This window comes from Miniopterus schreibersii (assembly GCF_964146895.1).
Source record: "Miniopterus schreibersii genome assembly, chromosome: 4".
Lineage (NCBI taxonomy): Eukaryota > Metazoa > Chordata > Mammalia > Chiroptera > Miniopteridae > Miniopterus > Miniopterus schreibersii.
The window spans coordinates 81,885,395-81,898,956 of NC_138105.1; the positions used below are offsets into that span (position 1 = coordinate 81,885,395).

The 13,562-nt window shown below is 40.6% G+C and overlaps 1 protein-coding gene across 3 annotated transcripts in view; it reads left to right on the forward strand.

The window, feature by feature from the left end:
- The window catches only part of HMGXB3 (HMG-box containing 3), a 41,030-nt gene that overhangs the window by 18,675 nt on the left and 8,793 nt on the right, over window positions 1–13,562 (forward strand). For 2 of the 3 annotated variants that reach the window (XM_081136488.1, XM_081136487.1), the window contains 6 exons: window positions 970–1,068; window positions 2,619–2,768; window positions 6,323–6,624; window positions 7,137–7,264; window positions 10,846–10,977; window positions 11,821–12,005. In XM_081136488.1, the coding sequence (XP_080992614.1) occupies window positions 970–1,068; window positions 2,619–2,768; window positions 6,323–6,624; window positions 7,137–7,264; window positions 10,846–10,977; window positions 11,821–12,005 (996 nt within the window). The remainder of the gene's footprint in view (window positions 1–969; window positions 1,069–2,618; window positions 2,769–6,322; window positions 6,625–7,136; window positions 7,265–10,845; window positions 10,978–11,820; window positions 12,006–13,562) is intronic. The other variant, XM_081136489.1, reaches the window with a different exon arrangement.

The following is a 13,562-nucleotide window of genomic DNA, read 5'->3' on the forward strand; positions in this document are numbered from 1 at the left end:
AAGACCCTCAGTAGGAAACACATTTTTACATCAAAGCCCAGTAAATATATGCATACAGCCACACATTAAAAGTTTAATGAAGCAATGCCCTTAATTGTATGCAGTCACTTCGGTATTTTCCATTTCTTTTTTCAAAGTGCTAGTTTTAGCTCATTAAATTTCACGACCCCTCAGTGGATTGTTGCTTGTAGTTTGAAAACCCTGTCATGGACCAAATTGGAACAGGAAAATCGGCCTACCATCTCCTTTGCCATGTGCACTATATCAGGTAATTTCCTTTGTCTGATAGTTCTGAATTTGTCACAAGAATATCAACCAGCTTTTACTTTGAAGGCTGACTTGCTTGTCATCCAGGTGTTGTGTCAGCACTGAGTGTACCACTTTGTAGATTTCCAGGCCTTAGATTATTCCCTTTACTTTGTAAACTTCCAGTCTTCTTTGTAAATAGTTTTCTTTGGTCTAAACAATTGGTATTTGTTCAAATAAGCCCTTTTGCTAGTCTTAAACTGTACATGAAATCTTATGTTCTGTACATCAACTTAAATTCAGTATTACAGAATACTTTCAATTTAGAATGCTTTCTTTGTCTTTTTTAATTATATAAGTAATATCTACATTTAGTATAGAACATTTGACATTTTGTAGATAGTGGTAAAGGGGAAACAATCATGATATTCTCTCACCCTGGAGCACTTTAGTGAGTACTCTTTCAGACTTCTTTTTATGCCAGCATTATCCAGCCACATAACTACTACATGCATTTCTCACTTGATGGTAGTTTTAAATCTGATTCATAGTGTTTCTAACATGCAGTGTTAGAAGCTGCACAGAAAAAGTGTGGCAACCTGTGAAGTTGCTCATTTGGAACATGACTACAAATTTCCTGGGAAACTTTCTTCAAGCTGTTTTAGAACACAGGACCTCAGGAGTCTGAGGTTCAGACACTAAATAATTTGTTCTGATCCACAGCTACCAAATGGCTCGGCCAATAGGACATCTCAGTTGAAAGTTGTAGAAGTCAAGCCTGATATGTTTCCTCCATATAAGTACAGCTGCACTGTCACGCTGGTAAGTGTAGCCAGGTGATGGGCTGACACAGAGGTGGTTTGATTTTGTGGTTGAGGGCGAGTAGGAGTCTGCGGTAGGTGGGAAGTAGTGGTAGTTAGGAGTGAGAGTAGGGTCAGGGATAGATCGTTGATTCTGAAGACCCTGTCACTAATACAAATGATAGCTCCTGGGTAAATCAGCTAGATTTGTTGTTTTCCCCAGGAGATCTATAAAGCTGAGATCAGGATATTTCTACTAAAAGTAGTTGGAGATGAGAATACATTCCAGTTTTAGCGTTCAACAGTCTTTGTACCTTTTAGCCTCAAAAGTGTATTCCATAGACAAGTTTGGAAAATGTTATATTTTTCCTCCCCAAAGTAGAGTCACATTCAATCCTAGTATCTTAAAGGTTTGAGAAGTACTTTAGAAGTAACTTACTTTGTTTAGCCTGGCATTTCCCACCAAGGTTTTCCCTCTCCCTCTCTCATTTGTAACATAAACAAATGTGTAACTCTGGAGTCATCCTTTTAGAGCGTAAGCATCATGGAATAAACACTAGATGTCAAAAAAATCTAGTCCAAAAGTGGATCTGGCTCTGCTGCTAGCATGCCATGTGACCTTGGGCAAGGCTCTTTCCTTCTCTGGTTTTCAGTTTTTATTGTCTATTGCGTTGGTTTGGATACCATGTTGGGGCTTCTCTTCCTCTTAGCATTCTCTAATTTTGTTGATCCTTAAGATATCAACCAGCCGGATACCTCTGACATGTTCTCTGGCTGAGTTGAGTAAGATGCATAGATTTTGAGAGAGCATCTACATTTTTAGAAATTCTTACCAGATATAGGCAGTCATTTACTCAAAACAAGATTTATTGAGCACTTACTCTGTGCCAGGCCTTGTGCTAGGGATCCAGTAGTGAACAAGAGAGCACAGGTTGGTGGGTTAGTACCTAGTCTGGCCTGATCCTTAAGGAGAGTGTGTCTCTTATCCAGGCATGTGCTCAGGTTTCTTTTTCCAAAGACCTAATTACTACCTTCTGCATGCCATGCTATTCTCACCACCCCCTCCCTTTGGCTACAGTTGGCCACTCAGGTTACCATCTGGTGGAAAGTGCCCAGGACCCTCTGTTTGGCTGATTAGACAACAGCTTGTCATAGGAGACTAAATGCCAGAGCTTTTAGCTTAAGTATTTCAGAAGTTACAATTTGTATTTAGGAAGGGCTTGAAGTCTTTAGTTCACTGCAGTTTCTTGTACTCTTTGTTAGAACAGGCCTGCTTCATTCTGCCAGGTGTCTGAACCCTGGAGGTATTCGAGTCCCTGACCTTTGACAGTCAACTCACTTGTTTCACAGATGGGGAAGGACTTGACAAAATTATATAGGCTGTATTAAGATGAAAAGGGATAACTGCAGAAAAGGGATCTTGCTTCAAGGCTCTTTGGAAGTTAGTCTAAGTCTGGTTTTGCATTTGCTACTTTCTTCTCTGATTTACTGATAGCTGGTCATCCTGGTTCTTGGCTCTGTCCAGGTATAACTCAACTTTTGAAGAATTGAACGTTGGTCTTACTTTTTTAGGATTTGGGCCTGGCAACATCAAGAGGCCGGGGAAAGTGCAAGAATCCCTCTTGTAGCTATGTCTACACCAACCGGCATAAACCGAGGATTTGTCCCAGTTGTGGTTTTAACCTTGCCAAAGACCGGACTGAGAAAACCACCAAGGCTCTCGTGAGTTCCTTCCCCAAACACATCCCTTGGCCTTGGGTTGGGCTCTGTTAGTGAACTTGTTTTAGTAGAAATAAAAGGATTTCTTAGTTAGAGCACCAGAACTGGAACCAATTTATAGGTTCTGAATCTGGGCAAGTGCTGCCTTCTCTCCTTGTCCTCATTGCCAGGGTGAAGGGGTTGACCAGATACCTTGATCTCTGAGACCCTTCTGGCCCAGTGAACCGAGAGCTCATTCACCAAAGAAAATGGTAACACAGGCCTTAAATAGAATTCAGAAGAAGAGGTGGAAGGGTTACATTCTTTTACCTCTGAGGTCTGATAGAGGACCTGTTAATAGTATTTTGGTAAATAGAGAATGCCAGTACCAAGATTGTAGATTAGATTGATGCTTCTCATGTTCCTTGCAGAGCTTTTATCTAATCACAAAGCTTTATTTCTAGCAGTCTTAGCAAGCCTGCTCTCTGAAGTTGGAACAAACTATTTGGATAGTAAAATACTTTCCACTTGGTTCCTTAGGGCTCACTTTTTATTATTTACAACCAGGAAAAATGGGCTTTTTCAGAGGTCCTTTGAATTTCCACATGGGAGTTTTTAAAAAAGTGAACAGAAAGTGACAGCATCTGAGGCAGCAAGTGGAATGACTAGGATGAAAATAATTAGAGAAATGCCAGCTGATCTGCCTTGCAGGGGAAGGATGTTACATGGTCAGGATCTGAGGTGTACCTGGCCACTCCAGATCTAAGCTGAGTCTTGCAAGATGGGCAGGATTTGGATTGAAGGGGAAGGCATGCTGTACTCAAGGGCAAGCATGAGCAAAAGTTAAGAGGCAGGGAGTCATTGGGTGTTCACTTGGCCAGAGGAGAAGGATGTATGGGGAGGAGTATGGAAAATAGGCTTGAAAGGCATATCAGGGCCCTATCACGGAAGATGTTTAATGCTAGCCTGGGCAGTTTGTCTTTTAGTCATGGGGTCCCCCTGAGTGTCCTTGAGCCAGGGAGAGGCCCAGAAGAAGGTTAGGAGAGGGAGAGGGAGAGGGAGGAGGGAGACTTATGTGGGTTTGGGAGTGGATAGGACTGAGACACGGACAGAACTGCTTCAGGCTTCTAGGTTTCTTTGCATATGGGGAGGGGCCTTTCTTGCAGGTGAATCTCATCCCCTTTTTTCCAGGTTTGTCTCTGTGTTTGGGGTAGTGGTCTGAGGTTATCAACTTTGTGAGAAAGGGGAGTGGAACTAAAGTATGTGGGCATTGATGGCTTAGTGGAAAAAACACTGGGACCAGGAACCAAGAGACCCTGAGCTGGAAGCTTTTGTTTTCCCTATCAATCAATGAGCCCTAGAGCAAACTCAGAATTGAGTTTCAAATAATCTGTAACTCCCTGAAATTGCATGTAAATGGGTCCACGCTCCCATCACATTCTGCTATTCCACTGGGTGCCCTCTGCTGGCAGTGAGCGTTCTTCCTGAATTCTCCATGTGCTTGCTTGTTTCTCTTCACTAGTGTTGACCACACCCTGTCTTGACTCCCTCTTTTAGTTCCCTATGAGACTGTAATCTCTTTTAGGGCAGGTGTATCTGTTTACCCTGTACCTTCTAACCCTGGAGGTTGCATACACAGTACAATAATGTGTTGATCAATGGCTATGGGATGAAATTGCATTTTGTGTAGGTAGATGCTCTGAACATTCCTTTCTCCTTCTATAGCTGTTGGTTTGCAGCATGGAAGTGGGTGTTGGTCTCTAGGTCTTGGATGATGAGGTCACTTAACTTTCCAGGTGAGGCAAGAATTGATTTCAAATCCCACTCTTTCTTATATTATTCTGTCTTTGGCTAACTGGTAGCTGCCTACCCCAAGAACTCTCGTCTTCAGCTGTTCCCTTACCCTCCAATCTCCTTAATTTTAGGAGAAATAAAATGCCATGGTTTTCCACAAAATCAAACACAGGTCAGAAACCCAGAGACCTTTGGGTGTGTTACTCTTTGGAGCCCCCTGGTGGCCATACATTTCCTATGCAGTTTGTCCGGCTGTAATTAAGATTGCAACATCTTTGGGTTGGATTGGTCTTCATTCCTGTCCATCTTTCAACTGTGGCTCAGAGCCAAAGGACAGTATTCATGCCAGCTTCTGTCCCAGCCCATGGTTCAACATAGTGATAACAGGGAACACACAACCTCCCGGGGCAACACAATTCTAGTGTCACTCAGCTCTTCATTCATTCTTTCTTTTGGCAAGCATATATTGAATGCTTACTATGGATCAGGCTTTTGGAGATACAGAGATGAGTGGGACATGGCCCCTTCCCTTGAGGAGCTTACAGTCTAGTGGGGAAGAAAGATAAATAACCAAACTATTGTAGATAAGAGTTAACCTAGGATGTAGAGTTAACAGAAAGCTCCTTCTTTTATTAAGCACATAACTTCTACAAAGCAATGTATACTATGTCCAGCAACTATGAATTAGCATCTTTTGTGTACCCAGCCTCATTCTGGTATTGGGATTTAGCAGGGACCCTATACTCACTGAAGAGTGGGGACAGTTGCTTACCAACTGTGAGACAGTGCATTCTACAGTAAAAGAATGGACTGTGGGAGCATGGAGAAGGGAGTAATTCAGGCTGTATTGGCATAAGGAACCTTCATTGAAAAGGGACCCGCCTGAGAAGGACCTTTTTTTTTAATCCTCACCTGAGGATATTTTTTTCCATTGTTTTTTTCGGGGGGGGGGGGGGGAGAGAGAGAGAGAGAGAGAACGAACACATTGATGTGAGAAACACATCGATTGCTTGCCTCCCACACATGCCCTGACCGGGGCCAGGGATCCAGCCTGCAACTGAGGTACGTGCCCTTGACTGGAATTGAACCTGAGACCCTTCAGTCTTCAGGCTGACGCTCTAACCACTGAGCCAAACCAGCTATGGCAAGGACCTGTTTTTAATGAGCATTTCAGAACCTTGTTCCTGGAAGCCTCTGACTGGTATATAAAGTTCTCATGTACCTAGAACCCATAAAGCATTAAAAATAAATACTTTAATTAGTATAGCTATTTGTTTATATATCAAAACTACCATTCATAGGGTTTTCATTGCATCCCAGGCACTGTGCTAAGTGCTTTACTTAATATCTTGTTTACTTTGTACAGCTACTCTAGGATATTACCAGTATTTTGTTCCTCCATTTCATAGGTGAGGAAACTGAGGCTCAGAAAGATTAAATTACTTTGGGTCACACACATACAGTTGTTAAGTGGCATATCCAGAACTGAAGCCCACGTCTTTATCCTCTAGATCCCCTACTTGGTGAATGGGAGCTGACACTTGAAATCATTACTAAGAGGTGTATATAGTCTTTTCATTTTATTGATAGAGAAACAGTGCCAGAGGGAGAAAGTACCTGCCATAAGTCACAAAGTGAGTTATTAGCTGAGTTGGTTAGGAGCCTAGGTTTCCTACCTCTCAGTCATGGGCCCATCCCTCTGCTGCTTCCAGTCTCTCATGATATAGCCTGAGGCTGGCTCTTCATGCTCTGGGTGCTTGGTGATCAATCCACTCTCTTCCCAGGAGGCGAGCTCACCGCTCCCAGATGGGCTAAGTGTCACAGAGCCCCTGAGTGCAGCCCAGAGGGAGATCCAGCGCCAGTCCACACTGCAGCTGCTGCGCAAAGTCCTACAGATTCCTGAGAATGAATCCGAGCTGGCCGAGGTCTTTGCCTTGATAAATGAACTCAACAGCTCTCGACTCATTCTGTCCAACGTGAGTGAGGAGACAGTCACCATCGAGCAAACCTCTTGGTCAAATTATTATGAGTCTCCATCCACGCAGTGCCTTCTCTGTAGCAGCCCATTATTCAAAGGGGGACAAAAGTAAGCAGTCCTTTCGCATTTCCTGCCCCTAACTGCCCCATCTCACTTGACCCATATTGCTGCTTTCTTCAAACAGCTTTCAAACTATAACCTTTGAAGATGTTATTCTCTGCTTTTCTTAGGTTTCCTTTACTTTTCCAATTTCTAATTAATAATAATTAGTAATCATCCATTATTTCCATTGAAAATGCCTGAAAGTTACTGTCACCAGTTTAGGATTTAGTTTACATCTGGACTGCCCAGCATAATGCTTGCATTTGGGTTCAGTGGGATTGGTTAAATTGGGTAACAAATTGAGAGGTATATTAAATTTGGGGGTGATTCTACAGACAAGATTCCCACAAAATGGAACACCCACCTAGAAAGCTTTGGGACACAAGCTCTAGCACTTCACTTTCCTACTGCATTAAAGTCTTGAGAATTTTGCCATTCATCACTGAGCCCTGGAGGCTGATTAATTATTAAGAGGTTGATATCCCTTCTGTTTTTGTTGGTGATGTTTTGGGTACTAGCTCCCTTGCTGGGCCCCAGGAGTGCTGGCTGCTGACAGCCAACCGGCTACAGGTGGTGACTGCCCAGGTGAAGATATGTCTGAATCCCCATTGTCTGGCACTGCATAGCTTCATGGACATCTATACAGGTGGGTGCCAGTCTTTCTTCCCTCAGTGGGCCCCCAAAACAGGCTTGAGTACAGCCTCTGTGGGTCAGATCTCTGGTCCTGTGAGCACTGGACCTTCTCTCAGATGGGGCTTCTGAAGGAGAGGGGATTTTCCCTCCTGGATGTCTCAGCCCCAGTATACATGTACCTGTCAAGTGTTAGGATCATCCTGGATCTTTAAACAAAGTTACTTTTAAAATAATAGATTTTGATTATAGAAAAACTGGAAAATGCTGACAAGTAGAAAGAGGAAACTGAAAATCATTAGTAATCCTGCTATGAGATAAACACAACATTGTGCCCTCTAATCCCAGGTGTGCTATTTATCACTGCAGAATATAAGAAAGTGTGGAGGGATTTATAGGTTTATAGCTTTAATTTCAACAAAAATGGGTTTTTGCTGGATGTTGTTTTGGAATGTGCTTTTTAAAATTTAGCAGTATATCATGGGCATCTTCCTATGCCAGCAAGTGGAGAAATACATGACCATTTTTAAGAAGTAGCACTCCATTTTAGAGGACTCTTTATAATTAAATCTTTGTTACAGCCTTAATTTTTTCCTTTGGGTAAATGCTCAAAAGTGGAATTGCTGTGTGTTCACCCATTTCCCCTCCATTCATCAATATCAAACATTTATTGAATATTTATCACGTGCCAACCATTGTGAGAATTTGAATCTTGAGTTTCATATGTAGAATTGGGTGCTGAAGATTAAAAAGTATATGTTATTTTATTCTGTCTTCAGAACCTTATGGTGCCTTATTTTGAATTCATGTTTTCAGTGTCTTGCATTGCCAGATTAAGTTTATACTATTTTATACTCTTGCCAACAGTTAATGGAATGCAGCCTGTCTAGGCTAGTAGTACCTTAGGATTATATATATGTATATTTTTTTTTAATTTTAACTTGATTTTTAAATTTACACACAGTAAAAAATTTACTTTGTTGTTGTATAGATATGAGTTCTGACAAATGCACTGAGTTGTGTAACTGCCACCACATCAATATGTAGAATAGTTTCCTCATCCCAAATCGTTGTCTTGTACTGTGTTTTTGTGATCAAGCCCATCCTTTACCCCTCACCCCAGCAACCATTTGATATGGTCATCTCTATGTAGTTTTATTTTTCCAGAATGTCATAAATCCAATCATAGTAGCTAGTGTTTCGAGTCTTGTTTCTAAGCATAATGCCTTACAAAATCACTCATTTTTTAATGTATCAATAATTTGTTTCTTTTTATTGTTGAGTAGTTTTGCATTTTATAAAGTATCACAATTTGTTTATTCACTCATTGAAGTTGAAGGACATTTGGATTGTTAACCAGTTTAAGAACTTGCCAGACAGTTTACCTAAATATCTATGTATACCATTTGGCATTCTCTCCAACAGTGGCTGAGAGTTCTGGTTTGCCCCACTTGTCAGCACTTGGTATTGTCTATTTCATTTTATTTTATTTTAGCCATTCTAATAGGTATGTAAGTGGTATTTCATTGTGGTTTTAATTTTTATTTCTTTGATGAATAATGATGTTGAACATATTTTCTTGCCGTCTGTATGTATTCTTTGGTGAAGTGTCTGAACTTTAGCCCATTGAACTGGGTGGTTCATTTTCTTACTCTTTAGTTTTGAGAGTTCTTTGTATATTCTAGATACAAGTCCTTTATCAGATAAGTGATTTGCAGATATTTTCTTAGGGCCTATGGCTTGTCTTGTCATTCTCTTAACAGAATCTTTCACAGAGCAAAAATTTTTAATTATGATAAAGACCAATTCATCAAAATAAATTTTTTTTAGTTCATCAATTTTTTCTTTTATGGATATGCTTTTTTTTTTTAATCCTAACCTGAGGATATGTATTCATTGATTTTTAGAGAGAGAGGAAGAGAGATCAAACCCAAAACCTAGGTATGTGCCCTGACTGGGTATCAAACCCGCAAACTTTTGGTGTACAGGACTGTGTGCTCCAACCAACTGAGCCACTTGGCCAGGGCTAGGAAAAGCTTTTGATGTTCCATCTCAGATTTCTTTACCTGGGTGAGAGTCATAATTTTCTTATGTTTTCTTCTAAAAGTTTTATAATTTTATGGCTTACAATTAGGTCTGTGAATTGATTTTTGTATAAAGTGTGAAGCTCAGATTGAGTTCATTTTTTGTTTTGGCCTGCGGACCTTCAATTATACCACCATTTGTTGAAAAGCAGTCCTTTCTTCAATGAGTTACCTTCATTTCTTGGTTGAAATAAATTCATCATATATGTCTGGGTCTTTCTGCATTCTCTTCTGTTCCGTTTCTTTATGTTTATTCTTTTGTCACTTTCACACTGTCTTGCTCACTGTAGCTTTAAGCAAGTCTTATAATTAGGTAGCATGAGCCTTCCAACCTTGCACTTGCCTGAATTATTTTGGCTATATTAGTTCCTTTGCGTTTCAAGGTAAATTTAAGAATCAGTTTGTCAGTGTCTACAGAGTCTTGCTGGAATTTTAATTGGGATTGTATTGAATCTGTAGATCAATCTGGGGAAGTTTGACATGCTTAAAAAATACTAAGCTGTTCCCATTTATAAACATGGTCTGTCTCTCCATTTTATTAGGCTTTCTTTTATTTCTTTCATTGATGTTTTATACTTTTCAGCATATAGGTCCCACACATATTTTGTTAGATTTATACCAAATTATTTTTGTAGGAATTTTTTGTAGATTAGTATTATTAGTTTTTAAAGTTTATCAATTTGGTAGGTAAAAGCTGATATATCATTTCTTAATTTTTTATATTTCTTTGATTTCTAAGAAGATTGTATATCTTTTGTGTGTTTTTTTTTCTCCATGAATTTCTCATGTATTTCCATTCTTTTTGGGGGGCTATCTTGTTGACAGAGTTCTTCCTCAGTTTATCAGTTGTCCTTTAAATTTGTGATTTTTTTTTGACACAAAGGGTTTTTTAATTTTTTTGTTTTAATTTTTATGTAATCATTGCTTTGGTCCTCTCCTTTATGGCTTCAAAGTGTATCATGCTTAGAAAGGCCTTCCCCATTCATTTGTACCCTTTTTTAATGGGAACACTTATTCCATAATTGGTTTTTGTGTAAATTTGTTATGTATTGTGCAAATGTAAAATCACCCTCTTTTATTTGTCTCAAATTGGCTGATTTAAATTCCACTGAGTCTTTTATCCCAAGGGTCGTAGAGGGGTGATTTTATAGCCTTTGTCACATTCCCTACACATCCCTGGGCTAAAGAATACTCCTGCTCTTTCCCTGCTGCGCAGCTGTGAGAGTTCATGAGGACTGAGCTGGGTGGTTGGGAGAGGTTTCTTTTTTTCTCTTAAAAAGTTCTATGCGTATTTTATTACTTGCTTTTTTCATTTAATAATGTATTAGGGACAACTTCACATCAGATCATTTAGGTCTACCTTATTCTTTGTAATGTTGCATAGTTTGCTATTTTATGAATGCACCCTAATTTATTTAATTGTTCCCTTATTGGGCATTTAGTTTGTTCCCAATTTTTACCATTGTGTATGATATTGTAATGAATTTCCCTGTTGCCTCTTCTTAACCTGCAGGTCTCTTTAATGTGGGAAACAGGCTGCTAGTGAGCCTAGACTTGCTTTTTGCAATCCGAAACCAGATCAAGCTGGGAGAGGACCCCAGAGTGTCTGTCAGTGCTGTTCTGAAGTCGGTGCAGGAGCAGACAGGTAAAGGTTGGCTCCCTCCCTTTCCCAAGATTAGGCGTAAGCTCCCTGGGAATTTTCAGTGATGGGCTTTGGTTGAAAGAGTCCTCTTGGAGTAGAGCTTGATATTTTGAAAAGGAGACAATCTTGGCCTCCTAACACACTTTTCCTCTTGAATTTTACAAATGCCAAACTAACTTTGGAAAGCGTGAGTTTGTCTGTACATCCAGGGACCCTCAGCATGAGGTTAAACTGACTTTTAGAAGCTCGTCTTTTGGTGATAGGTACATTTGATCTCACTGCATGTTAATCAGACTCATCTTGAATACACAGCTTCTGGAGATATGCTACCAATCCCAGGGCTTATGCTGAGAGGACCACCCTCCTTACTATTAGAAATTATTTTTCCCTTGCTCTCCTTACTTATTTCTGTTTGTGCTCTTCCCATCCCATTATTACAGACTCCAATCCTCCTGCTGTGAGGTCAGATGGATTAGAGCAGAGGTTCTAGAGCCAGACAGGCCTGTCTTGGCTCTGCCGCTTAGTGGCAATGTGATTTTGAGCAAGTTATTCTCTGTGCCTCAGTTTCTCCAGTTACAAAGTGAGGAAAATAATAGTTCCTTATTCATAAAGATATGAGTTAAATGAGATAATTTGAAGTTCTCGGCACAGCATCTAGTACCTAGTAGGTACTTAGTACAGGCAGATGTAACTGATTGGAATTATCCTCTGGGTTGCAATACTCTTGGGTGTTCTCAGGAGAGAAGCTATCTTGCACAGTTGCTATTCTTGCCAGCCATTAGCTCATCCCCAGTGGCCTCGGGGTCTTTTTCTCTGACCTCCTCAGAGCTCTTGTTCTTCTTCCAGAGAAGACACTCACCTCAGAGGAGTTGAGCCAGCTGCAAGAGCTGCTGTGCAATGGCTATTGGGCTTTTGAGTGCCTCACTGTCCGAGACTACAATGACATGATCTGTGGCATCTGTGGTGTGGCCCCCAAGGTGGAAATGGCCCAGAGGAGTGAAGAAAACGTGCTGGCACTGAAGAGTGTGGAGGTAAGTGCCTCTCAGTCACCATGGGTAACCTTTAGAACTGTTCTCACACTTTGCTGTCACCTTCCTGCATGATGTCCCCAGGGGCAGATGGCCTCAGTCCTGTCCTGTGTGAGAAGAATGGCCTTTTCCTGCCACTGCCCAAGTTTTCATCTAAGGAAGGTCAGATGGAAATAGAGGCATTTGTTATTCATTCAACAAATTTATTAAACATGAACTAGGTATACTTTTTAGACACTTGGGAAATGACAGTTAAAAAAACAACCCACAAAGTTTCTGTGCTTGTGGTGCTTGCCTTCTGGTTTGGGGAAATAGGAAACAAACATGAATTATATATATTATATATTATTATATGTAATAAATTACAAGAAACGTAGTAACCGTGAAGCAGGGTATGGTGGAAAGGGGAATTCCTATTTTATAGAGGGTAGTTAGGGATGGCCTCTCTGATAGTGGGCGTTTGAATAGAAATTGAAGCCCATGTTCTTCTCTGGGGCAGGAACATTTCCAGGCAGAGGGAGCAGCAAGAACAGGGTCTAAGGTGGATTTGCTAGACATGGTTGAGGAACAGCAAGGAGGCCAGTGTGGCTGGAACATATGAGTCATGGAGAGAGTGGTAGGATATGTAAGGTTCAGGAGCCAGACTCTACATGGGGTCTCATGGGCCATTTTAAGGATAAACACTGAGGAAAACAATCTCTGAAGGGTTTTGAGGATGTGATCTGATTTAGGTTCTTAACTAAAAAATGTTCACACAATGATAACACCAAACTCATATAGCTTTATATATTGATTCTAACAAATATCCAAGAAACACATGATTCCAGTCATAGAAGAATAGCACATATGCATCTCATTGTATAAGGTCACATAACCTTGAAAACAAAACCAGATGTTTAATATAATAGAAAAAAATGAGGCTAATTATACTCATGAATACAGATGTTGAAGTCCTGCCTAAGATAATAGCAAGTCAACTCTAACAATGAATAAAGTAATCCATTGTAACTAACTTTATCTCAGGAAAGCAAGATTGCTTCATTGTGAGAAAGTACACTAATGTAATTCACTACCTAACAGATTAAAGGAGAAAAGCCATATGGTCTTTTTTTTTTTAATATATCTTTATTGATTTCAGAGAGAGGAAGGGAGAGGGAGGGAGAGATAGAAACATCAATGATGAGAGAGTCGTTATTGATCAGCTGCCTCCTGCACGCCCCCGATGGGATCGAGCCCACAACCCGGGCATGTGCCCTGACCCAGAATCAAACCACGATCTCCTGGATCCTAGGTCGATGCTCAACCTCTGAGCTACGCCCAGCCGGGCAAGCCATATGGTCATTTCATTAGATATAAGAGGCTTTCATTATTTAACACCTATTTATGATAAATCTCTTAGCAAACTGGGAATAATAGGGAATCTTTCTTAATGTGGTACAGGGGTTAGAAAACCCCATAGGTTGGTTAGCTGTTTCCCATGATCATGTGCCGTAAGTCTGATTCTGCACATAGTCTCACTGGGGTACGATTCTGTGACCAGCAGACTGGAACGGGAAGTAA